This window comes from Oncorhynchus mykiss, chromosome 8, assembly GCF_013265735.2.
Source record: "Oncorhynchus mykiss isolate Arlee chromosome 8, USDA_OmykA_1.1, whole genome shotgun sequence".
NCBI classification, from domain to species: domain Eukaryota; kingdom Metazoa; phylum Chordata; class Actinopteri; order Salmoniformes; family Salmonidae; genus Oncorhynchus; species Oncorhynchus mykiss.
Genome location: NC_048572.1, coordinates 35,003,061 through 35,030,799, shown reverse-complemented (window position 1 = coordinate 35,030,799; position 27,739 = coordinate 35,003,061). Strand labels below are relative to the sequence as shown.

Sequence of the window (27,739 nt, the reverse complement as noted above, 5' to 3'; positions counted from 1 at the left end):
TTCAGACCTTTTGCTATGGGACTCTAAATTGAGATCAGGTGCATCCTGTTTCCATTGATCATCCTTGAGATATTTCTACGACTTGATTGGAGCCCACCTGTGGTAAATTCAATTGATTGGACATGATTTGGAAAGACACACACCTGTCTATGTAAGGGAGGTGACCAAGAACCTGATGGTCACTGACAGCGCTCCAGAGTTCCTCTGTGGATATGGGAGAACCTTGCAGAAGGACAACCATCTCTGCAAAACTCCACCAATCAGGCCTCTATGGTAGAGTGGCCAGACGGAAACCACTCCTCAGGAAAAGGCACATGACAGCCCGCTTGGATTTTGCCAAAAAGCACCTAAAGGACTCTCAGACCATGAGAAATGAAAACTAAGATCGAACTCTTTGGCCTGAATGCCAAGCGTCACGTATGGAGGAAACCTGGCAACATCCCTATGGTGAAGCATGGTGGTGGCATAATCATGCTGTGGGGATGTTTTTCAGCGGAAGGGACTGGGAGACTAGTCAGGATTGTTTTGGCACACAGCCAAAACAACACAGGAGTGGCTTCCGGACAAGTCTCTGAATATCCTTGAGTGTCCCAGCCAGAGCTTGGACTTGAACCCAATTGAACATCTCTGGAGAGACCTAAAAATAGCTGTGCTGCGATGCTTCCCATCCAACCAATCTGCAGAGAAGAATGGGAGAAACTCCCCAAATGCAGGTGTGCCAAGCTTATAGCGTCATACGCAAGTAGACTCGAGGCTGTAATCGCTGCCAAAGGTGCTTCAACAAAGCACTGAGTAAAGGGTCTGAATACTTATGTACTTATGTGATTTTTTTCTCCCTTTTTTTATATTTATACATTTGCTAAAATTGATAAAAACTGTTTTTGCTTCATCATTATGGGGTATTGTGTGTAGATTGATGAGAAAAAACAAAACAATTTGCTCAATTTTAGAACAAGGCTGTAACATTACAAAATGTGGAAAAAGTCAAGGGGGTCTGAATACTTTCCGAATGCAATGTAGACTGAACAAATATATATAAACTTATCATGTAAAGTGTATGTCAAAAGCAGACCTATTTTGGTTGGTCACCCTGAAAAAATTGTCTTTCAACTCGCCAGATTGAACCCGCTTTTTATTGTCACTCTGAGAATAATAATTCCAGATGCAAAATCCGTGTCACTCCACACGGCCAACCTTTTTTCATTTGGAAACATATTCTGTTATATTTTATTCTGTAATATTACATTGTTTTTCTTACTATAAATTGTGTGTTTTTACTGTGATAAGTGCTAAATTAATAAAAGCCATAGGCTTCTACAATCAAGCGCCACTGCTGAGGTTAATGCCTTTTTGATGATTGTGTTCAACAAGATACTATAACCAGTTGATATTGTGGTTTCAATAAATACATTTTAAATGGCACTTGTTAGTTTTTTTGACTAAATTAGCAATTAGGATATATTTGTAATGGTTAGGATAAATTAGGCATTGTTGCGCACTTTTGACATATAGATAAATGCACACATTTCTTTCTGGCCAGGTGTTCTAAAAATAGTTGTGTTCAGTTCATAAATATGGATTCCCCCTGTGAAGATATATTTTTTTGCAACCTCACTTTCAGACAGGCAGGCGCCCATCCACACACACACGCACACGCACACACACTTGCACACGCACATACACAGCAGGCTTCAGAACAGCCCCTTAGCTACAGTATAGTACTGTACTCCATTCCATTGAAACCCCACTCCTCCTAAAGATATGACATTCTAAGATGGCTTAACGGCTAATTAGCAGAAGGCTAATTTATTCCCGCTAGTATTCATTTTGTATTCATTAATGTAGATTTGAATGGAATATTTAAAATCAAAGACTGGGATTCAAAGCAGTGTTACTCATTCAGAGATGGAAGTTTTTCAGGAGAAAGGAGAAAAAAAGAACGAGGGAATGAGGGAAATTAAAGCAATCCATGCATGGCGCTGGGTGAATGCATACGGTTTCTCTGGCAAGTGATTATAGGAAATAAGAAAACTTAGGGAAAGGGTTGATTCTGTTACTGTGTGCCATATATTCTATTGTTATTGGTGATTTAAAGTTTCCATGACTCGAATCCCCATTGTTTTCTCACATGGCCCAGTTAGTTAGTTAGTTAGTTTGGCCCTCACATGTTCAATCAAAACTCCTGTACTTATTCCCTCTGAAGCCTAGAAAATACTCACTGACCAGATGATCACAAACAGGAGATTTTCTATTGAAAGTGCTCCTTAGTCCAAAACCAGGCTTGATCTGTATCCAGGATACCCGCACTAGGTGTGTATATGGAACACACCGTAATAACCATTTATAGAACAAGTAATCAATCACAACATGACTATAATGGAAGTATGATGGAGTAGAAACTCAAGTGACCACAGTTATTGGGGAAGAAGGGACATTTTATTTTTGTTCCTTATTTTTTTCCAAGGTATTTTGATGTGGCCATCACATCTGAGTTCAGTAATTAATGAGTGTGCTCTGTGAGGAACATTAATGAAGTTCTGATGTGCTTTGAAGACTAAACAGCCAATGCTCATTGAATTGATTGTGATTGTAACGCTGATGACAGGCAACACATTAGTTAGCGGTTAGGCTTGGCTCCGCACTGACGCAGTGGCTGAAAAGGTAAACAAAGGATTTAGCCGCTATGAAGATCATTCACCTCACCTCACTCTCTACAACAGGAGTCCCCAATTACATTCAGCCATGGGACGATTTTTCCTTGAGCGGATGGTCGGTCGGGGTGGTGGAACATATTTATAAAAAATGTGTACATTGCAAATGAACAGCAAGAATCCCAAACGGATAAAGTATTTGCCAAATACATAATAATTTCAAACCTTGATTAGCCTACATTGGGATACAATCACATATGCCTCTCTATTTATGCGTGGGAATTCTTGGGAACAGATGTCCTAAATTAAAGTCACTTTGGGCTGATTTGCTGATGAATTTACAGTATTTTATTTCCAACAACGAAAATTATACTGAACAAAAAATGTGAACACAACATTATCCAAGATTTTACTAACTTACAGTTCATATTAGGAAATCAGTAAATTGGAATATATTAATTAGGTCCTAATCTATGGATTTCCCATGACTGGGAATACAGATATGCATTTGTTGGTTATAGATACCTTTAAAAAAAAGTAGGGGCATGGATCAGAAAACTAGTCAGTATCTGGTGTGACCACCATTTACCTCATGCAGCGCGACACACCTCCTTCGCATAGAGTTGATCAAGCTGTTGATTGTGTCCTGTGGAATGTTGTCCCACTCCTCTTCGGTGTCTGTGCGAAGTTGCTGGATATTGGCGGGAACTGGAACACGCTGTCGTACACGTTGATCCAAAGCATCCCAAACATACTTACCAGACATGTCACCCATTGAGCATGTAGGCCATGGAAGAACTGGGACATTTTCAGCTTCCAGGAATTGTGTACAAATCCTTGCAACATCGGGCCATGCATTAATATGCTGAAACATGAGGTGATGGCGGTGGATGAATGGCATGACAATGGGCCTCAGGATCTTGTCACGGTATCTGCGCATTCAAATTGCCATCGATAAAATGCCATTGTGTTCGTTGTCCGTAGCTTATGCCTGCCCATACAATAACCCCACCGCCACCATGGGGCACTCTGTTCACAACGTTGACATTAGCAAAACGCTAGAGAAATTAACATTACATTTTCTGGCAATAGCTTTGGTGGACATTCCTGCAGGCAAAATGCCAATTGCATGCTCCCTAAAAACTTGAGGCATCTGTGTCATTGTGTTGTGCGACAAAGCTGCACAGTTTAGAGTGTCCTTTTATTGTCCCCAGCACAAGGGGCACCTCTGTAATGATCGTGCTGTTTAATCAGCTTCTTTATATGCCACACCTGTCAAGTCAGGTGGATAGATTATTTTGCCAAAGGAGACATGCTCACTAACACGGATGTAAACTAATTTGATCACATCAGTTGAGAGAAATAAGCTTTTAGTGAGTATGGAACATTTCTGGGATCTTTTAGATCAGCACATGAAACATACTTTAGATATACATACCTTCGATTAGGGTTTATTCTGCCTATTCTTTGAACACTGCATGGTGATGAATCACGGCCACGACATCTGTTTGGTGAGTAGGCCTAGGCTTAATGATTCTGATCAAAATATGCTTGTTGTCTTTATCAAACTAATGTTTATGCATATTTTCAGTGTGGAACCTGTCTATGTGTAGAGTGGTTATAGCCTAGCCTTAGGCTAACCAATTATAAATGGCACTGGCAGTTCACAAGTAGCCAAAGTGAAAAATAGACAGGATGTAATTATTCCAAAACTGCAGTTCGTTGTTGGAACACATATTTCCCTACTTCAATCAACCAGTCCATTTTGAATTTGTGATAAAACTGTCGTTATTTAGCAAGGAATGTAGCTTGTGTATCCCATCAGATACATTGTATGGGCATTTATTTATGTAGGCCTAATGGGAGCATGTGTGCGCACTCAGGATGCATGTATAGAGGGAGCAGTCGGAAGGCAATTGAGTGAGTGAGACACCCAATTGAGTGAGACAGAGGGGAAAGGAAATGTAGAGAGAAGAACTGTGTGATGCTTAGCTCGGTTTGTTGTGCCCCACAAAAGTACATATTGGCCTATGGAACAATAGAGTCAAAGCAAATGAACCTTGTCTTCAAGACAAAATGTATATTATTCAAAGCAAATTATACCAAATAGTTTTATAGTACTTCTGGTTAAAGATTGAGTTTCGACGTCCGTCGAGAACAGATTTCCTCGCGCTGTCACAGTGTCACCATGAAAATGTTAAAACATTGTCTCAGCAGCATAAATATTTGATGCAATGAGGGTAGAAACAGCAAGGCTGTTTTATCATGTTACAAATATCCTGTCGTTTTTCATTTTGCGCATAGCAGTGGCGATTTTAGCATGTAACTCTTAGCAAAAAAATGTAAAAGTGGAATGCAAGTTAGCAAAGCCACTACACAACACTAAACAATACATTAATTGTACACTAACGGTGACAAACAGTGCCCACAAACTGTTAGGGCCTACGTAAAGGGCCTACATAAAGCAGTTCCAACAGCAGTCCCAACATCTTACCACAGCTACACCTGGCTATCAGCGGAGCCTTGTCTGGCAGCGAAACAGTTCATTCAGCCTCATTTACTGCCTTTAAAAAAAACTTAGCTGATATGGCTGACTTGCTAAAACAAATGTGGTTTCTAATTACATTTGAGACGTACAAACTATGGCATAACCTACAAATAAATACATTGTGAAACATTTGCGAGTGTGCGACATGGTAGGGACAAAAAGAGCTCAGCATTTGTGATTAACCAGATTCGGTTTTATGTAGCAAAATTTGAAATAGTGTTTTTTACATTGGATAATAGTAGAGATTCAGAGCTAGAAAATTATATATCATACACTACAGTTGAGGAACAATGGGAAAGTAATTCTGCTTTGAAAGTTGATAAACTTGTAATCTCACTTTTGAAAAATGGCCCTTGAATATTTTTGGTAAACCTACTGGAGAGCTCTTCTTTGTCTACACCCATTCAGCATCGTTCACACCCTCTTAGACCTTAGCCCCACCCATCTCTTTAAGGATTCAGATGTGAGGCCATGCACTAAACAACCAAAGATTTCAAGACTAAGGCTGGTTTATACTACGGGTGTATTTGTTAATTCAATCTGGAGTGGCAGACTGTGCCCTGGGTGTTCATAAACTCAGAACGTTGTCAGAATGTCCGCTCGTAAATTCAGAGCGTTTCGCTCTCGGAGTGTTAAGAGTGCACACTGGACCGAGGAGTAGGATTGATCCGAGTATTCTGACCGAACAGCAGCAGTCAGACTCCCAAGATAACTGGTTAACGTTGGCTAGCTTGCTAGCTACTTCCAGACACATGAGAGAACAGCTAACTCTGACCCTTTTACTTGCCTAAGCAGAGCTGGTTAGAATGTTATGTTATCCAGAGCATTGGTGACTGTAACTGTGCTGCTGTCAACAATTTAATTACACTTTTTTGCTGACATTTACTGACACCGGCCATATTCAACGGGTGTTGAGTGTTTCTTCATTTCGTCAGTTACTCTGCGCTATGGCACACTCAGAGGAGAGTGCTCTGAAATCGGAGTAGATAGCCAGTACGAATTTACCAACTACGTCTATTGACAGTTGTCACAGTGACATGATGAACATTCTATTGAAATGGTTACTTGCATAGTGGAGTGTTTTGTTTAGACATGTAGCTAGCTAGCAAAACAATGAACCATAATCCTAACTCATAACATTACTACCCTGCATGAATCTGCAGGTAACCAGGTTCAATGTTAGCTAGCTAACATTAGGCTATAACTAGCAATGTAAATGGCCATGAGATACAAATAATATTACTATACAGATCAATCATGTAAAGTTAGCTAGCAAGCCAGCCTGCTAACATTAGCTAGCTACCTAACAGTACGCTTTAACTTGAAACGAAAACGGCTTTCTGACAAAATTAGGAACGTGTAATATCTATCTTACCAGTATACATGGATGGACGCTTCTCCCTCTCTGTCTCGAATGCCATGGTTGCCCTTAGTTTGAAGATGTAATCCGGAGACAGGTGTTTTATACATCCTTCTGTGTGTTCTCTTTTCGACTCATATTTGCAATCAAAGGCCAATCAAATTTCCTCCATCTCCGTACCTATCATATTCTAATGCCTTCCACTGATTTCAAAACTCGGTCCTCCAGAAAGTGGAGAGCAACACTTTGATATCTTTAAAAAAAAGCTGCTTAGAATGGATTACCTACAAATACTGACCAGCTCATGTTATAGACAGAAGCGTGGCAGACCAATCCGAACTCATCTCTCGGCATGTCGAGCTCTTCCATTATCTCAGCCAATCATGGCCAGCGGGAAGGTTCCTGTCTTTTTTCATGGCTAAACCAACTAGGCTCGTAGTTTAACAATTTAATTTGTATTTACAGATGGCATACAAGTTTGTTATTAATGCACATGAAAGTTCAGATGTTCCATAAGGCATTTCTGCCCAAAAACGCATCCAAAAATAATTAGATTAATGTTCAAATGGCTATCCTGTGAAGTAGTGACGTGTGACATATGCCCAATTTCCTGAAACGAGTCACATTGTGCATTATAGACTGATACAAATTAAATGAAAAATGACTATGTACCTTTGAATTCATTTTTAGAAACACAAGTTTGACTTCAGGCTCATGCGATGGTGCCTGGAGAGCAGGCCGGTAGCAGAGAATAACCTCCCCACACTTGCAAAGCCACTGGGGATCCTTTTGGCCATTCTTGCCAGGCTGGGCAGAGATGCAGAGTTTGTTTTAAAAAATATATATATTGGTATGTAACGTTCGTTGTTGGAAGGATTGGACCAAGGTGCAATGTGGAAGGCGTTCATCATATTCATTAATGTGAACCAGCAACAAAACAAATAAAGAGTAACAAAATGAATGTGCAGCTTTGTAGGGCTAAAAAGCAACAAAACAAAAATCAAGATCCCTCAAACAACAGATAATCAGAATGAAACAATATGATCCCCAATCAGAGACAATGATATACAGCTGCCTCTGATTGGGAACCATGCCAGGCCAACATAGAAACCTGACCTCACACCCTGACCTAACCAAAATAGAGAAATAAAAGGTTCTTTAAGGTCAGGGCGTGACAGTCCCACCCCCAAAAGGTGCGGACTCCGGCCGCAAAACCTGACTCTATGGGGGAGTGTCCGGGTGGGCATCTAGCCTCGGTGGCGGCTCCTGTGTGGGATGTAGATCCCACTCCGCTCGCGGATCCACCAGCTTCGGTGGTGCCTCTGGTGCGGGGATCGTCACCGGAAGGGCCGGACCGTGGATCGTTGCCTTAGGATCCAGACCATGGATCGTTGCCTGGAGGAACCAGACCGTAGATCATCGCCGGGGACTCCAGACCGTAGATCGTCACCAGTGACTATGGATCTTGGATCGTCACTGGAGGCTCCGGGCCATGGATCGTCACTGGAGGTTCCAGGCCATGGATCGTCACTGGAGGCTCCGGGCCATGGATCGTCACTGGAGGCTCCGGGCCATGGATCTTCACTGGAGGCTCCGGGCCATGGATCTTCACTGGAGGCTCCGGTCCATGGATCGTCACTGGAGGCTCCGGGCCATGGATCGTCACTGGAGGCTCCGGGCCATGGATCGTCACAGGAGGCTCCGGGCCATAGATCGTCACTGGAGGTTCCGGGTCATGGATCGTCACTGGAGGCTCCGGGCCATGGATCGTCACTGGAGGCTCCGGGCCATGGATCGTCACTGGAGGCTCATCACTGGATACTTCGGGCCATAGATCATCACCAGAGGTCTGGAGCATAGAGCTGGCACAACGTGTCCTGGACAAATGACCACCTTCATGCGGGGAGCTAGCACAGGACGCACTGGGCTGTGAAGGCGCACTGGGGACACAGTGCGTAGAGCCGGCACAGGATGTACTGGACCCTGGAGGTGTACTGGAGACCAGGAGCGCTGAGCCAGCACAACGTTATTGGAAGGATTGGACCAAGGTGCAGCATGGAAGGCATTCATCATATTTATTAACCTTTCTAGGGCTGGCGGAACCCCTCAACAACATTCCGCTGAAAAATTCAAAAAAAATTTTTTGAAATATGTAACTTTCACACATTAACAAGTACAACACAGCAAATGAAAGATAAACATCTTGTTAATCTACTCATCGTGTCCGATTTCATAAACGCTTTACAGCGAAAGCACAACATATGATTATGTTAGGTCATAGCCAAGTCCAAAAAACACACAGCCATTTTTCCAGGAGTCACAAAAAGCAGAAATATAGATAAAATGAATCACTATCCTTTGATGATCTTCATCAGATGACACTCATAGGGCATCATGTTTCACAATACATGCATGTTTTGTTCGATAATGTGCTAATTTAAATGCAAAAATCTCAGTTTACATTGGCGCATTACGTGCAGTAATGTTTTGATTCCAAAACATCCGGTAATTTAGCAGAAATACTCATTATAAACATTTATTAAAGATACAACTGTTATTCACAGAATTAAAGAGACTTCTCCTTAATGCAACCGCTGTGTCAGATTTCAAAAAAACTTTAAGGAAAAAGCATAATCTGAGAACGGCGCTCAGAACCCAAAACAGCCAGAGGAATATCCGCCATTTTGGAGTCAACAAAGTTAGAAATAACACCATAAATATTCACTTACCTTTGATGATCTTCATCAGAAGGCACTCCCAGGAATCCCAGTTCGACAATAAATTACTGATTTGTTCCATAAAGTTCCATAAAGTCCATCATTTATGTCCAAATAGCCACTTGTTGTTAGCGTGTTCAGCCCAGTAATCCATATTCATGAGGCGCAGGCACTTCGTCCAGACAAAAACTTGAAAACTTCCGTTACAGTACAAAAATCAAGATCCCACAAACAACAGGTGGGAAAAGGCTGCCATAATATGATCCCCAATCAGAGACAACGATAGACAGCTGCCTCTGATTGGGAACCAGACCAACATAGAAAATAAAAAACTAGACTACCCACCCTAGTCATGCACTGACCTAACCAAAATAGAGAAATAAAAGGTTCTCTAAGGTCAGGGCGTGACATGGTAGGCCTAAAGGTTTTTCGGCAACATATGCCAGGACTGTTAGGTCAAAATCAATTATGGCCTATTGTATAGACAATAGAACAAAAATGAAAGAAACGTTTAAGAGATCTGATTTTTAGTTTATAAATACTTTGCTACAATGACACAGTTATCTACCCACCTCGTTCCTTCTTTTTAGCATGTGCACATAGTAAGTACACCATCATCATGCTTTCGAGATATGTGTCTTTTCAGATTCCACAATGATTCTTTAGTTGTAGACCATACATCACCACACTCCCTCTCTTGCTCTTGGTCCTCATCTTTGTAAGTCACCTTGATTTAGCACCTGTGTGCTTTATCAGTTCCTTATTGAACATATTTAGTGAACTCCATGACAGTAGCTAAAGCAAGGGGCTATAGCAGCACACAAGTAGACTACAAATGCATGCCCTGAGCTTGTGAAGTGAGTGCTACTGGAGCACTACTGGAGAGAAACTGGAGCGGGCAAGAAGGCTGACGCTCCAGCCTTTGGAAATCTTACTCCATGCTCCAGACATACTCTGATGTCTGGAGAGTATGCAGGCCATGGAAACAACTGGGACATTTTCAGCTTCCAGGAATTGTCTACAGATCCTTGCGACATTGGGCCATGCATTATCATGCTGAAACATGAGGCGATGGCTGTGGATTAATGGCACGACAATCGGCCTCAGGATCTCATTACAGTATCCCTGTGCATTCAAATTACCATTAATAAAATGCAATTGTGTTCGTTGTCCGTAGCTTATGCCTGCCCATACCATAACCCCACCGCCACCATGGGCTCTCTGTTCACAATGTTGACATCTGCAAAGCCGTTAGCCCACACGACACCACACAATTGGCCTGCGGTTGTGAGGCCGGTTGGACATACTGACAAATTATCTTGGACGTACTGACAAAGTCCAAATGACGTTGGTGGTTGAACATTCAATTCTCTGGAAACATCTCTGGGAGACATTTCCTGCAGTCAGCATGCCAACGGAACACTCCTTCAAAACTTGAGACATCTGTGGCATTGTATTGTGTGACAAAACTGCTAGTTTTAGAGTGGCCTTTTATTGTCCCCAGCACAAGGTGCACCTGTGTAATGACCATTCTGTTTAATCAGCTTCTTGAAATGCCACACCTGTCAGGTGGATGGATTAACTTGGCAAAGGATACATGCTCACTAACAGGGATTTAAGCAAATTTGTGAACAAAATTTGAGAGAAATAAGCTTTTTCTGCATTTTATTTTAGCTCATTAAACATGGAACCAACATGTTGCTTTTTCATTTTTGGTCAAAATAATTGAGCTACTCATAAGCTACTCATTGACAGCCCACAAGCTACCAGATATGCAGTTTTTTGCAAAGTTGCAAATTGTGGTAGGCTGATGGAAGTCTACTGTAAGTCAGCAGGAGAATCTCAATTGCATACTCCTCTTGCCCTCTCCTTCTAAAAATCCATTGCATGAGAAATCCAGAGGTCCTTCCCTACTGACCTTCTCCTCCAATGGGTTTTTAGAAGGAGGCGAGGAGAGAGGACACGAGCCATTTAAATTCTACCAGATGCTGTGATACAGTGAAGCCTAATCAGACATGCCTGTGCTGATCATACCTCTGACAGGTAAAGTGAAATGACAAAATTTGTAAGTGGTGCACACCTCTCAAATGATATATAACAACACCCTGAGAGCATCAGACATGAAACAATACAACAGCACAACCACATTTTATTTTGCAGGTGCCTATTAATGTTAAACACCAGTGGTGTAACTAGAGCTTTCTAACTGCACTGAACCAAAACAGTGGCGTCGGGAGGGAAGCAACAGTTTCCAGCCGGCAAAACCATTAATCTTGAGGCGACAGGGGGAGGGGGTGCAACATGTCATCTGTTAATTATTATATAATATGGATCTCTTTTAATTCAGACTAGCTCAAAACATGACTAAATATTGAAAATGACAAATTGCCCAATGGATCATTATACTATTTTGGTAAAAAAAAAGTGGGGGTAATAAAAACATACGTTTGCTCCCCTATTTTTAAAGTGGGGATGCATTTGCTCCATCTGCCCCATTGCTCAGGCGCCTATGTGAGTGTGCATATATGTGTGTCCTGACAGTGCAGCTATAGAGGTTGGGACTCATTTTAAACCCTTCCCTTCAAAGGAACATTGGATGGCTGTGGGAGGGCGAGAGGTGTGGAGTGGAGAGAGAAAGAAAGAAAGAAAGAAAGAAAGAAAGAAAGAAAGAAAGAAAGAAAGAAAGAAAGAAAGAAAGAAAGAAAGAAAGAAAGAGGGATGAGATCCATTGAGGCTGCTGTGATGTTCTGTTACACACATAATGTAAGTGCACAAAAGCACATACACGATTACACATTCAGTGCGGTCTGGTCTGAATGAGGCTATTGAGAGAAAGCAAATAGATAGACCTACCACAAAACTGATCACAGATACTCCAGACACAACATACAAACACCCAAACACAAAACATAAGAAACAACCACCCAAAGACCCCCAATCAAACCGCAACAGACATCCTCCACACAATCCCAGCCACACACACCTACCCCACACAATCCTCCAGACTCATACCATTACCCACGACTCACATTGTACGATCAGCTCCACCACAGCTTCCCTGGGCTTCACATTAAACCCGTTGAACTGGCTGGTCTGGCAGCGGTAGGAGCCGGTCATCTCTCTGGACACGTTGACGATCCGCAGCACCCCGTCGTAGCTCTCAGCCTGCAGGCTCCCATCCGGCATGGGCGCCTCTTTATCGGCCCGAGACCAAAGGATAATGGGCTTGGGCTTCCCTGAAACCAGACACTCGAGCTCCACCGTGTCGCCCTCCCGAACCACCAGGGGGCTCTTACCCCGTGGCACTGTCAGGTTGGGGGGAACTAAGAAAGAGAAAAACAGAGGAGGGACTGATATGGGGCTCTAGAAAGTTGGTTGGCGGGGTAAGGGGGAATGGTCGACGGGGGGAGAGGGGGAGGGATGGGAAAGCGAATGAGCATCCATGTTGCAATGGATTTGATGGAGTTTGAGTTGAGTGCTCGGCCACATACACACATTGCTAGTATGAGTTGAGTTGAGTCTCGGCCACACACACTGCTATTATGGAGAACCATGCCACGGAGAGAGTTGGAGTGATGGCTGTTAGCTTGGATTAAAGTAGGTAGGGAACAGTATGAACATTCACCAAACATGGTGATCAGCAGAGAAAGGGTTAAATGTAAGTAAGCAATGGTAAAACAATGGACAATGCAATGAAGAGCTGACGCACAAACAGACGTCATGAACGAAGGTCAACGAGAGGAATCAATAACTAAAATGCATCAGAAATCTGACAGATTTGCTTCCAATAAAATCAGACTTAAGGAGTCAGGTCTTGTCCTCTCTAAACATGAGGCAAAAGAGGAGAACTTCAACCACAAATCTATACCAATGAGACCTTCTCTCAGTCATTATCACCACCATGACCATAACCTTGATCATCATCATCCCCACCATCACCATGACGATCATTATCATCATAAATAATTCATCTTAGTTTTCCAGGTAAGCCAGGTGAACACAACTACTCATGAAAAGTACTGACCTATCAACCTGTTAAGGATATGGCAGACATTTGCCCCCTTTGGAGAGATTGGGTACCCCTAGTAAACTGAAAAAAAAATCTGTCAAAAATTGCTAATATATGCAAATAATAAAAAATAAAAAAAAAAAATATTATTGGATAGAAAACACTCTAAAGATTCTAAAACCGTTGGAATTATGTCTGTAAGTATAGCAGAACTCACAGGGCAGGCATTCTTCCAAACTAGTTTTTGTGGCCATGAAAGTTGAAGCAACTTTGACGTCATGGCCCCCACCCTTCCCAACCAGTTATTCTGGGGACACTTTCTATCTCTTCCGCTAGATGTCCTCTTTCAGTAGAGCTTTGAATCGTTCAAATCCCGCGAGAATTGACCCTATGGGAGTGAAATTAGTGCGTGCCACGAGAGAATAGGCTGTGCGCAGGGGCGCGAATTGGTCCCAGCCATTCCTTTGTTCCAGCACTCAAGAGAAGGGCAGACGATGGCCGATTGAATTGAAGTTTGTTTTGCGTGTCTAAAACATCATAAAGCTTGCTTCTGCACTTAGTTTGACCTGTTTAGTCGACATATAATATGTCATTTTGAAGTTTTGATGCGCAACTTTTCCGGACCAGAGGACGTTTTGGGTGCATTTCAGCTGATGTTATTAGCAGTAGCTAATACAAAGACGCAAGACTTGAAACCAAACGATGTATTGGGTAAGTATGAAGCCTTCCAGAACATTCTGAACGAAGACCATCGAAGGTAAGGGAATATTTATGCTTAAATCTGTGTTTCTGTTGACTCCAACATTACGTAGAAATGTAGCTTGGAACTGAGCGCTGTCTCAGCATATTGAATAGTGTGCGATTTCTGTAACTTTAAAAATAAATCTAACAAAGCGGTTGCATAAAGAAGCAGTGTATCTTTCTAACTATATGTAGAACATGTATATTTAGTCAAAGTTTATGATGTCTATTTACGTTATCTTGCCGCGCTACATAGATTTCCTGCGGGCATTTTTGAGTAATTTCTGAACATGAACTCACTGTAAATGGACATTTATGGATATAAATGGCATATTATTGAAAAAAAAAATGTACTGTGTAACATGTCATATTACTGTCATCTGATGAAGATTTTCAAAAGGTTAGTGAGCGATTTATTTTTTAATCCTGCGTTTGTTGATTGCATGTTTTGGCTATTCAAATGAGCTGTGTCTGGTGGTGGTTTTACATATATATGTGCTATGTTTTCGCCGTAAAACATTTTAGAAATCTGACTTGCTGGCTAGATGAACAAGGTGTTTATCTTTCATTTGAGCTATTGGACTTGTTAATGTGTGGAGGTTAAATATTTTTAAGAATATTTTTGCGTTCCATGCGCCACCGTTTCAGCTGAACGTGGGAGGGTTGATCCCCAATTGGGAACCAATATCTTAGACAGGTAGACTCAGTGAAATTACATTACCATGAACAGCACTGCAGATATACTGTCTGCAAGACTTCGGTCTCAAACAGTCACACACAATATCTGTGAATGTGCACAGGTTCGCTTCACGCTGTTCACACCAAAACCAGGGGTTGAAACCAAAATTGTTTTCCAATCACTTGGTTCTGAACAGAACCATTCTTTTTTTCATTCCCTTCCACTGTTCCAACCAGAAAAGATCTGAACCGGTTTGAGCCCCCAAAAAGTACCGGTTTATATTGTTCCTTTCTGTTCCTTTTTAAACTTATAAAATATATATATTTTTTACATTTCGCTCAATATTGAATTACTTCACCAATCAATGTGGATAGAGCAGCTTGCTGTGGAGTAGTTAAGCGATATAATCTATATTACAAAGTTGTTAAGGGCAAGTTGTATTTTGCAGTAACCGCATGTTTAATTGTAATGAAAGAAACACACACACTATGCTCACAGTCACAGTGGAGGGTGCGAGGGTGAGAGGATGGAGGAAGCTTGCCTTGAAGCGCTGGGTATCTTGTTATAACATGCATTAGGCCCACAGAATTATACCTACGAAGGAGCAGCTTCTATGGAGGAACTTTGCATCTCTTTGAACTTCCAAGTTGATTTAACGTTGGACCAGAGCAAACATTAGCGAGCTAGCTAGCTAACAGGTCCGAACTAAACTCAGAAAAAAAAGAAATGTCCCTTTTTCAGGACCCTGTCTTTCAAAGATAATTCGTAAAAATCCAAATAACTTCACAGATCTTCATTGTAAAGGGTTTAAACACTGATTCCCATGCTTGTTCAACGAACCATAATCAATTAATGAACATGCACCTGTGGAACGGTTGTTAAGACACTAACAGTTTACAGACGGTAGGCAATTAAGGTTGTGCCGTGGCGGAGATCTTTGTGGGCTATACTTGGCCTTGTCTCAGGATGGTAAGTTGGTGGTTGAAGATATCCCTCTAGTGGTGTGGGGGCTGTGCTTTGGCAAAGTGGGTGGGGTTATATTCTTCCTGTTTGGCCCTGTCCGGGGGTGTCATTGGATGGGGCCACAGTGTCTCCAGTTTATGTGTCGGGGGGCTAGGGTCAGTTTGTTATATCTGGAGTACTTCTCCTGTCCTATCCGGTGTCCTGTGTGAATTTAAGCATGCTCTCTCTAATTCTCTCTTTCTCTCTTTCTTTCTCTCTCTCGGAGGACCTGAGCCCTTGGGCCATGCCTCAGGACTACCTGACATGATAACTCCTTGCTGTCCCCAGTCCACCTGGACGTGCTGCTGCTCCAGTTTCAACTGTTCTGCCTGTGATTATTATTATTATTTGACAATGCTGGTCATTTATGAACATTTGAATATCTTGGCCATGTTCTGTTATAATCTCCACCCGGCACAGCCAGAAGAGGACTGGCCACCCCACATAGCCTGGTTCCTCTATAGGTTTCTTCCTAGGTTTTGGCCTTTCTAGGGAGTTTTTCCTAGCCAAGGAATGAGCGTTACACCGAGGCCTGTACTCTGGAGCGGGTTCAATTTGGAGGTGGAGGGTCCGTCAGGGTCTGGGGCGGTGTGTCACAGCATCATCGGACTGAGCTTGTTGTCATTGCAGGCAATCTCAACACTGTGCGTTACAGGGAAGACATCGTCCTCCTTCATGTGTCATCCTTCCTGCAGGCTCATCCTGACATGACCCTCCAGCATGACAATGCCACCAGCCATACTGCTCATTCTGTGAGTGATTTCCTGCAAGACAGGAATGTCAGTGTTCTGCCAGCGAAGAGCCCAGATCTCAATCCCATTGAGCATGTCTGGGACCTGTTGGAACGGAGGGTGAGGGCTAGGGCCATTATCCCCAGAAATGTCCGGGAACATGCAGGTGCCCTGGTGGAAGAGTGGGGTAACATTTCACAGCAATAACTGACAAATCTGGTGTAGTCCATGAGGAGGAGATTTAATGCAGCTGGTGGCCACACCAGATACTGACTAACTTTTGATTTTGATCCCCTTTTGTTCAGGGACACATTATTCCATTTCTGTTAGTCACATGTCTTTGGAACTTGTTCAGTTTATGACTCAGTTGTAGAATCTTGTTGTGTTCATACAAATACTAACACATGTTAATTTAAGTTTGCTGAAAATAAACACAGTTGACAGAGAGAGGGCATTTCTTTTTTTTGCTGAGTTTAGAATTAAAAACCTATCTTACCTTTTTTTAGTTAATAAATTCAACGTGAAACATGGTAGCTATAGTATCTTTAACTAGGATTGAAAAAGTACATCCATTCTTCTCTAATTAAACATCTCACCTTAATTTATGAATTACACGTGTAATGTCGTCAGTAGGCCACCATAACCTATGTTTCAGATGGGAAGGGCAGGTAGCCTACACACACACACGCACACCCAGTGTCAAAGTTTCCCAGCTGGCAAGCAGATGCTGGAATACGTTTCTGAGTGACAGAGTGAGGGCTTTGCATAGGCGCCTTGTTGCAATTTTTGCAGAATGTAAAAAAATGTTATTAACCAGTTCCTATGCTTTTAAAATAACAGTTCTGTTCTGGAACAGTATAGATCACATTTCTTTTCTCAAATAATTGTTATTTATTTTCAGTTCTTTTCCCTTAACCGGTTTCAACCCTTGACAAAAACAGCAGAGAAGTTGAACCTTGTGCGGCAAGTTGTTGGCCCGGAAATTGACCCATTATGCTGTTTCCCTTCTGCAACTACGTCAAATCTCGGAGTCTACCTTAAAAGCACAACAACAACAAATCTAGACCAAACAAGACCCAGAATATCTGACCCCACACACAGTTAAGGCTTCTCCTAAACTCTGAGGATACAAACCATTCAACAAAAAGTTATTCCTGAACTTTCTACATCCGATGATGGATGCAGAACCATTCAAACTAAAAAGTTTGTCCCTATAAATATGTAGTTAGAGGGGAAGTTGAAGGGCCATTAGTGAGTGGACAATGAAGAAACAGGGGCAGAGTTTAGAGTAAAATGATACATTCCTACGTAGAGGTCTCCATTGATTCCCGCGTGTGTGTGTGTGTGTGTGTGTGTGTGTGTGTGTGTACGTACTGTACATGCATGCGTGCAATTGTGTCCTGGGGCTGAGGATAAAATACATTGGCACTGGCAGGTTGGATCAACGGGGTAATCTAGTGGGCTGGACACAGTAAACTTGTTAAATTGGAAGATATGCCTATAAAACACAGCCTCTTTGTGTGTGTGTGTGTGTGTGTGTGTGTGTGTGTGTGTGCGTGTCTAAACTCAGAGACAGATTTGCAGCTCTGATCCAAATAAACAATGCAATAAACACCAACCAGTCATGAAATCATACCCAACAAACCTCAGACATTACACCAAAGCTCTTGCCCCTGACTTCAACACAGCCCTCAATGGACTCAAATGATGTAGAAATTCCACCCAATCATTTGAAGAAATATTGAAACTCCACTTCCAATAAATGTGTATGATGATGATGATAGTGATGAAATAACAGTCAATCTGACCCAGAAAGAATGAAATCACTTTTTTTCTGATCCCGGTTACGTGATGTTCGGTCTGAACCTAAAGATTAGCAAATAAAACACCTGTTTCACCATGTCTTCTTCAACGAGTAGACAGACGGGTACAATGAATACGGTACGTAACTAGTAAATGTCTATTAAACCACAAAACATACATCAGTCGCTAATGAAGAATTTATCCAACATTTAACTACATCCATTATTTGTTTTCACTAGGGACATTACTGCAACAATGGGTAGTAAAAAAAAATGGTAACCACTATGAATGGTCAAGCTCTAGCAAAGTACATAACAACATGGACTATAGTTATTTTCTCACTCTCTCTAGTGATCACATAACACCAATCCATGACACACTTTCATAGCATATTGTCCCCTTTTGCTAATTTTACCCAGTTCTACACAACAGTTCTGAATATCCAGTGTGGCAATGCAGCCACACATTTGGACAACGGGCCATTAGAGTTTCGACATGAGGCATATTCTCTGAGTTTCCATACCAACATGAAGGCCATCTTTCCATGTCTCTCTAGCCCAGTGGGCAGTTACAGCTGCTGGATTGTGCTCTTGGCTGGAGAATGCCATCGTAATGAAACCATGTGGAGCTGTTGCTGCTGCTGCCATCATCCTCGTGTGGCAACACACACACACACACTCTCTGTCACTGGTTAGTGTGTGTGTGACAGTTAAAGAAGCACACACATCTTGAACTGTGTGTGCCTGCTGAGGTGTGTGTGCTTGCATGCATGTGCAAGGGCTGATTTCCCAACAGACCCTCAGTGCCAGGCAGGGGCCGGGCCCTCTGTTTGTACTGCAGCCAGGCTGTCCCTTCCAGGGATCTGCCACTACCACCACAACAGACACCTGGCTATGTGAGCTGACTGCCAATATGGAATGTTTGTTGCTTGTTATTTTTATACATCTCAGGCATATGTGTGGGGTCAGAAGGACTGCACGCATGACACAAAAAATAAACAAACAACTTCTCAACTGGCCTCTTTGGGTGAGTGCTGTGACATCACTTCCCATTGCTATGGTAACGCTGCACTCTGCTCAAGTGAGTGTGTTTTAGAGAAAGACAGAGAGAGAGACAGAGAGAGAGAGCGAGAGAGAGAGACTGTGTGTGATGGCTCTAAGCCAGTGACTCGGCTGCTCTGTGACAGCGCTCTCTGTGGAGCCACTCCTCTGAGCTTCACCCCTGTGGGGACAGTGCGTGTGTGTTTTTGCGTGTGTGTTGGCCTTCAGGAATATACTGTGTCTGTCCTGCGGGGGCTCAAAAGGGCTTAGCAGGCTGACAGACCGCGAGGGCACAGGGGAGAAACTAACACCACTCACAGGCACTGAGGCTCCACACACAGGGGCATTCCTCCAGGCCTAGATTCTATGTGTGTGTGTGTGTGTGTGTGTGTGTGTCTGTGTGTGTGTGTGTGTGTGTGTGTGTGTGTGTGTGTGTGTGTGTGTGTGTGCGCGCGCTTGGGTGAGTAAGTGTGAGCGTGCGTTCATATTTTTATGCGTGTGAGCCCTGATGCATATCACGGTGCTTTCTTCTCCCCTGAAACTCCACACTGAACATCACTGAAAGGCTTGTGTTCTGGTCATATGATTGTCACCATGGCAAATGAGATTCTCCACAGGCATGATTATTGTCATTTCACAAACAGGGGCTCACAGCAGCCTCCTCCACTATCGAAATAGGTTTTATTTTTATGGTTAGACTTACAGACTATTTTACAACAATAAAATATGATCTTTTAGAAGAGGATTTCATTAAACTGACGTACAATATGCATTTCATTAAGTACAAGTCAACCGCAATAGTGGGTACAGTTGGTCGAATCGACAGATCAAATAGAAACTAAATACAGTGATTCAGCCCTACCTTCAGTGAGTGAGTGTGGAAAACCAATCCCACAGCTACCAACTGACCCACGGCAACCACAACACAAACAGGTACAGGGCTGGCCCGCTCATTAGGCAGGATTAGGCGTCAGCAGATTGGCGAGGGCGTCATTTTTTAAAGATAAACTGAGCAAGACGCATCTGCAACAACACATAAAACCTAATTAAATTCTGCCCCAAAACAATGACAATTTCTCTCAACCAGTGGCGTATTTGCTTTTTAGGTAGCGCTGATGCTGACCTATGATAAGCAGTGCCCACTTTGTCAACGGCAGGGACGCAAAATATTTACCTTGTCCATTCCCAGCACGCCTCTTGAGGAGGCTGTTGGAGAGACGCCTCGCTGCGGGCACTCCACCAACATTCAGTATTTAAAAAAAACAAAAACTAACATAAATCATGTACTGTAGCAGATATTAAAGGCATTTGGAAAGTATTCAGACCCCTTAACGTTTTCCACATTCTGTTACGTTACAACTGTATTTTATAATTGATTAAATAAATACAAATGATCATCCGTCTACACACAATACCCCACAATGACAATGCAAAAACAGGTTTTTAGAATGTTTGCACATTTTCTAAAAACCTGAATACTTATGTAAATGTGATATTTCCTTCATTTAAAAAAAAAACAGTTTTTGCTTTGTCATTATGGGTTATTATGTGTAGATAGGTGAATAAACAATACAAATGTATACATTTTAGAATAAGGCTGTAAAGTAACAAAATGTGGAAAAAGTGAAGGGGTCTGAATACTTTCTGAATGCACTGATAGGATATTATAGAAAGAGTATGTGGCCTTTCCGGTAGCCTGGAGACAAAAAATGTTTACATCAAGCAGGTTTCTCCAATCAAATAGCTTGACGTAAATGGCGCCCAATCAAATAAAAATATGCTGACATGTTAACAAACAACATATCCTAAAAACAGGACAGGTCAAAGTAAAATGGACAACATGGTATGGACAATCAGGCTACTCACAACTAGTGACCAGGAGTTTCATCCCGTGGGCTAAATTGTCATGATCTGTGGTTTCAAGTTTGTATCCTTAAAATGTTTTACGAGCTGATCATAGCAAAAAATAAAAATACTTCTGCATTTCCCACTGTGTAAACACATTGCAAATAGGCTCAGGATAATCAAGAATCCGAACTAAAAAAGACAACGCAATGCCTGTTTTACAAACTTTGAGCCTACCACATGGATGGGCATTCATAAAATGATATTGCGGGCCGACATGGTAGGCTACACCCAGTAAGCACAGACCAACGCCTACCACATAGATGGGCATTCCCAAAATGTCATTTCAGACGACACTGTAGGCCAGGGATAGGATCTCCAGGCCTCTGGGGCCTGATTGGTGTCACGCTTTTTTCCCCAACACATCTGACACCAATAATCAACTAATCATGATCTTCAGTTTAGAATGCAATTAGTTTCATCAGCTGTGTTGACTAGGGATGGGGAATAAGTGTGACACCACTCTGGCCCAAGGACTGGAGTTTCCCATCCCTGCTGTAGGCTCTACCTGAGTAAGCACGGACCGAAGCTGATGCCTTTTGGACATGTTTTTTTGGTGCAGTCTGGACCGGTATGATTTCCACATCCATGGAGAAAATAATTGGTCCATTCCGGACCAAATCTGAACCAGTCATATACGTCTATGTTCGGTTGAACCAGCCTTGATTTGGCCCAAATATAGACTACTATAAATGACATATTTTCATTCAAATTACATAACTTTCATTCAGAACCGAAAATGAGGCTGATTTCAACATCTGGAAAATATGTATTTTCAATACACAGAAAATACACATTTTTAATGTTTGGGAAAATACCTATTTTCAACTTTCTTTCAGAACCGAAAGTGAACCTAATTTCAACATGTGGAAAAACATATTTTAGAAGTCTTTTCAATGACATTTGGTTACTGGGAATATTCTTGTAGGGGTGGCAATTTTTTGTCATCCCTAAGGCGGCAGAATGGCCAGGACTGGCCCTGAACAGGTAACTGAAGGTATCATGAGTCAACGTGAATGTGCCATACAGGATTCCTTTATCAGGCTCAGTGAGCTGGACTGAAGGCCTAGAGCAGATCAACAAACAGCTCACATCACATCAGCAACGTCTGCAGTGGCAGCCATGACAGTTCACTACAGTCACCAGATAACACGGTCACTGGGATGATCAGAACCTCTCACTTCCTGTTAGTCCTGACAAGAGAGGGATGGACGGTTGAACTAAGGACAATGTGGCATCGATGAGTCAAACATTTATTCTAGTGTCAAAATTGACTAAATATTGACTAAATAGGATAAATTCTGGTCATGAAGTCAGTCCCGTCTAAAACGGAGTTTGGAACCTAAGTGCGTTACAACGAGTAAATGAAAGTTGTGTTTGGATGTCAACAAATCATGCCCCCCTTTTGCCAAGCTCAACATGAAAATTGCCCTTCCGCCCAGTTCGCTTCCCTTCATTGAATGGGGCTCCGTTGATTCATCGCCCCCCAACCAACGCGTTCAAAGGATCACAGACCTTTTAAACTGAAAAGTCCTTTACGAATTGACATAAAATGCATGCTTCCAGCAGGATGCTCAGCCAACAACTGTGGTTTGCATGCCCTGCTGAAGGACCCTATCAAGCGGGAATAGGTGGCTGTAGTTTGTTGGTCCCCAGTGGTGGTGAGTATACCGGTAGCTAGACCATAGACTGTTGGTTATGTGTCTGGTTATGTATATTTTGATAATCTTTATCACCATCATCCCTAGCATAGCTGATGTTAGATAGCTAGCTACCATCTGGCTACTAGCTGGCTGACGTTAGCCTACCTCAATACAACTTGGATTTGGCTTAGAAACACAATCACTTTTGAAAAGGAGGCAAATAATTAGTAGGAAAACCTTTTATCATGATTGTGAAGACACCAGATTGACTTTAGATGCAGTATAACCAAAAATGTTTTTAAGCTAACCCAAGATAGACCAGAGCCTGTCATTTCCAATGGGAGCAAATTAATCATAGTGGACAGAAAAAGCAAAGAGGTGGGCAGAGCCACTATCGAGCTAGTGAGATACTATTGGCGCGTTCTAGCATTTATTAGCATATTTACGTTAGGGAATGTGTGCAACAACTCAATTCGCCCTTACACTCCTTCTAAAGAATGCAATGTTTTTGAAACGTTGTGTAAAGTCTAAAACGCAGTCCACTCTGTTTGTTAAAAGATTCTAGTTTTGTAAACAGAAAACTGTACGGAGATCAAATGCTTCATCAATGAGAAAATATGCAGAATGTCGGCCAAAATCCATATTGCTCCATCCTCTTCCACTGCTGGCCACTGGGATTCCTCTCATCATCATATTTGGTAGTGAGTGGAAACACCAACTGGATGCTTCACATTTACACATCCAGTGAAATATCTGGCTCATTGTTCTATCTGTGGTATAACTTTAGCAAGCTAACTAAGATTGAAGGGACCACCGTATTTTAGCTGGTTGACATTAGGATTGCTGGTTATTTTTGACAAACTTTGCTAGTAACAGTAATGGCAACATTGACATCTCTCTACTCATAATATGGCAAAGTTGTTTCCTATGAACTATTTACATTTTAACAGACTCTCTTATTCAGAGTGACTTACAGAATGATTGCATACACTTTTATACTGGGTCCCCGTGGGAATCAAACCCACAACCCTGGCGTTGCCAGTGCCATAATCTACCAACTGAGTTACATGGGACTGTTTGCCTATTTTAGCAATGTCATCATATTTCCATGCCACTCTAAGTTAGAGTAATTAGACAAAACAGTCACAAGCCGCCGAGGTGCAACCCATGTCCAGGGCACAAATAAATATTGGATGCAGCTATGGTGGTAGTAGCTAACTCACATCTGACTACAACAGGGTACTAACTAGCAGCCCCAAACTCAAGCCAAACCAGGGCCAAAGCAAAACACGGCAACAGTTCGTTGCATAGTGTAACGGTTTCGCCGGCCTGAATCTAGTCCAATCTGTGGCCAGTCAGTCTACATCTGTAAAGCATAGAGTTAGCTTCCAAACGAGTTAGAATCAGCTTCCAAATGATTTCTTGAGCTATGTTTCTAATTAAGGGATGATGGCAATCGTTGATCATGTTTTTCTGTTAGACAAAGTGCACAGTTGGGTGCCTGACTGATCCCCTGGTCATTAACAGATGCCGGGACCTGCCAGAAGGAGCAAAGGTGAGTATCATAACATGTCCAGCAATGTGATTGCAGTGGTTTAGCGACATCCAAAGATAATTTCATGCACTGTTCACTTGCTATTTTCACAGCTTGTCAGGCAAGACCTCAGAATAAAAAATGTGTCATGCGACACAAGTACCCTTGTGACACCTCCTCCGTTAATTGCCAGTCTCCTATGAGACAAAATGCAATTGACCACTTGGCTGTGTATTATATCACCCTGTCACAGTCCCTCCCAGTCAAAACTACCCCATAAGATTGCCTGCTGTAGTTGTGTCGAGAGATGTCCAGTTTGCAGCTGAACATGCAGCATGAAGTTGACCAGCAAAGTGGCTCTCATCAGCATCATGCAGACATACCCTCGCTGTGAGCATTCCTACGAGTGGAACAGTTGGCAAGTATCCGGCCAGCAACCTTCACCTGTCAGCGGCAGCTTTCACAGGCTCATCATTTGTACAAATTCAGAAGGTAACCCACTTCCTTACTTTAATACATTTGATAACCCAATTGTGAAACACAATTTATATGTAAACTGACATCATTTGTTTCCTAATTTCCACTTTTTAGATGCATATTGTATAATGTCCAGGGCGTAATATAACCTGGTGGAACCAGACTAATCTCTGTGTTCACCATTCTATTTCACTTCACATTTTATGGTATCTGAAGTGAAATAGAAAGGTGAATGCAGCGATCATGTAGGTTCCACCAGGCTAATCATAACCACCATTGATAATGTAATCAGTGCTCTGTGTGTGTGTGTTTGTGTGGCACCGACCAGTAACTTTGATAAGGGGCCAGGAGCTGATCTACACTGCTATGACCATCAATGGGGTTCTGGCAAAGACCTCACCTCCAGCCTCACCTCTTGCCTTGCTCATAATTATAACAGAATTAGGTAGGTTTAGTCTGACCTCTTCAACCTTCAACATAGTACATGTTTATGTGTCAGATATGGCCTATCCTAAATTATATTGGTAATAGAACTATGTGTGTATGTGTTCACAGAAACATGTATGGAGCCAGAACATGGAGACCTGCAAGATGATGTGATGAAGTCCAGACTGACAGACAGGCTTGATGCTGATGTCTCTGAATGGAGAGAGACCTGGCACTCAGTATAACATTTTTACTAGACACAACTTTTACTTGTATTGTATGTATTTGATGTTACTGAATTGACTAGTATCAGTCAATATGGGGAGGGAGAAACCTTGTGTATTCTGCATCAGGACCAGGGAACTTCTGTGGTATACGGGACACCACACAGGAAGGTATGACCACTCTGACATGTTTGCCAAGGTAGCCCCATTACCAACATACAAAATGCTGATAGGCACAGTATCCATATCAACTGGGAATAACAATGAAAGATGAAATGTTGTATTAGCAGAACACTGCTTCTATGGTATTTCATAAAGGGTTGTTTACTCTACACGAACCTGTTACTACATGTGAAAGTTATCAAAACACTTAGTTTAGAATATCTACATAAATTCAGCAATTGCATTCTTCTCATATTACTCTGTAGGCTACGGACCTATTCAAAGCTTCCTCTGGCACCTCGCCCTGCCTGTAGTTATTGAACTCAACCTGCAGGAGGTTTGTGTGTTGTGAAAGCTGGGGGCAAGGTTCTGACAGATTGGTGGTGGTAAGGACACACCCAAGAAACACCCACATCAAACCAACTTACGTTTGTTTCCTGTCATGGCCGCCTGCATTTCTTGAGCAGCAAGACAAAAGACGAGGCCAAATCAGCGGGTGTAGTTCCCCTTTAAGTGAGTGCACTGGGGCTGAATTAAGTAGAGGGTCACATAGAGTAATGTTACCCGACTCAGATATCTCAAATGAAATAAAACAAATTAGAGGTTGTCTCCAAGTCTAACCATGCTTCTGGAAGGACAGTGTCTCTCACCAGTGTTTATTATTAATACAGCTTGGTCCCTGCCTTATTTTGAATCCATCCTTCATTTATTTTTATTAAGTGCAGTTATTAATTTGGTTGGAGAGCCGCCGTGTGCTATTGGGTATCCCAGGTGTGGAACTGGCTGATGATTGAGAAACTGCTTATCAGGAACAGATTCATTACTTAAACATGGGAGAGATGGAGGTGATTTCCTCTCCCCAAAAGGATCCGTGTTAATCAATTACTACATGGCTCAGGCCGAGCTAGGAGCTAGGATGAAAACCAGTGGAGCTCGTAGCTCTCTGGGACTGGGTTGGAGACCACTGGGAGTAAGATGTGGAATTACAAAATGTTTGTATCCCTAACAGGCAAGGTTTTCTATTTTGTGTGTGTGCAACCACAGGTGTAATGCTGCAACAATTTTCTGTTTATGACCAAGTCAGACTCAGTAAGTCTCGGATAGAATAGGAGCGTTTGTATTCTTCCTTTAGCTAACTATATTCGGTTAGATCACTCAGTTGATGTATGGAAGCATATAATATCCAAATGTCAGATAATTAAATCACATAAAATGTATGTTTTCTGGGTAAAACTACTGTAACTGGGGCCTGGGGCCTAACCTTTACATAAGCATTCATAACACATTTATGAAGCAGTTCATGACACATTCATGAGAGTTTAAGTAGGCCTATCATTCATTACATTAACATTCACGATTGATGTACTCATTCAACATCAGTGTCTCTCACAAGTAATGTTTGGTCAACACATTATTCTAATTTTATTGCGTGTGTTTGTGAAGTGAGGGAGAACAATAGATGGGCTGGTTTAAATGAACTAATATTGCATATGATTGTGTGAGTCTACACAAAAGGTACAGCTAGACATGGACTCATCACAATATTAGACAACTTTTTAGAGCAGAGAACATTTGACAAACTCACTTCAAGCATTCAAGTATGCAAAGTATGCATTCAAGTATGCAAAGTTTGTGTTCGGGCTATTGTAATGTCAGTGATATGATGAACTAAGTGGAAACATGAAGCAGAACATGCAGAAATATGTCATTTTTCTGATGTTGTGTAATTTCAGGTTGTGTAATTGCCACTATGCAGGTTTGGTCTACCTGAAGCATCATCTTGACACAATGGCATAGGACGAGACAGAGCAATGAATGATGCCCAAAAAGGTCACAAGGTACAGGGGAGCTGGATGGGTACCTTGCCTGTGTGTAAGACAAGATGGACCTGCTTCATTCCGTTCCGTACATAAAGAAGCTGTCTCTCAAATTGAACACAGTCCGGCGATGCCTCTACAGCTTGTAAGTGTATTTTTTAGCTGTGTTGGACTGTTCTTCACTGCAAAGACTCAATTCACTTTGAAAATCAGCTTCTGCTGAAACCGAACAGCAAGTTCAGAGAGAAGTGAATGACAGAACTCCTTTGT

The 27,739-nt window shown here is 42.2% G+C and overlaps 1 protein-coding gene across 1 annotated transcript in view; it reads right to left on the bottom strand.

Annotated features, from left to right (window-relative positions):
• LOC110529233 (MAM domain-containing glycosylphosphatidylinositol anchor protein 2) overlaps positions 1 to 27,739 on the bottom strand; it is a 364,546-nt gene that overhangs the window by 133,061 nt on the left and 203,746 nt on the right. The window contains exon 9 of the mRNA XM_036985374.1: positions 12,306 to 12,599. Coding sequence (XP_036841269.1) covers positions 12,306 to 12,599 — 294 coding nt within the window. The remainder of the gene's footprint in view (positions 1 to 12,305; positions 12,600 to 27,739) is intronic.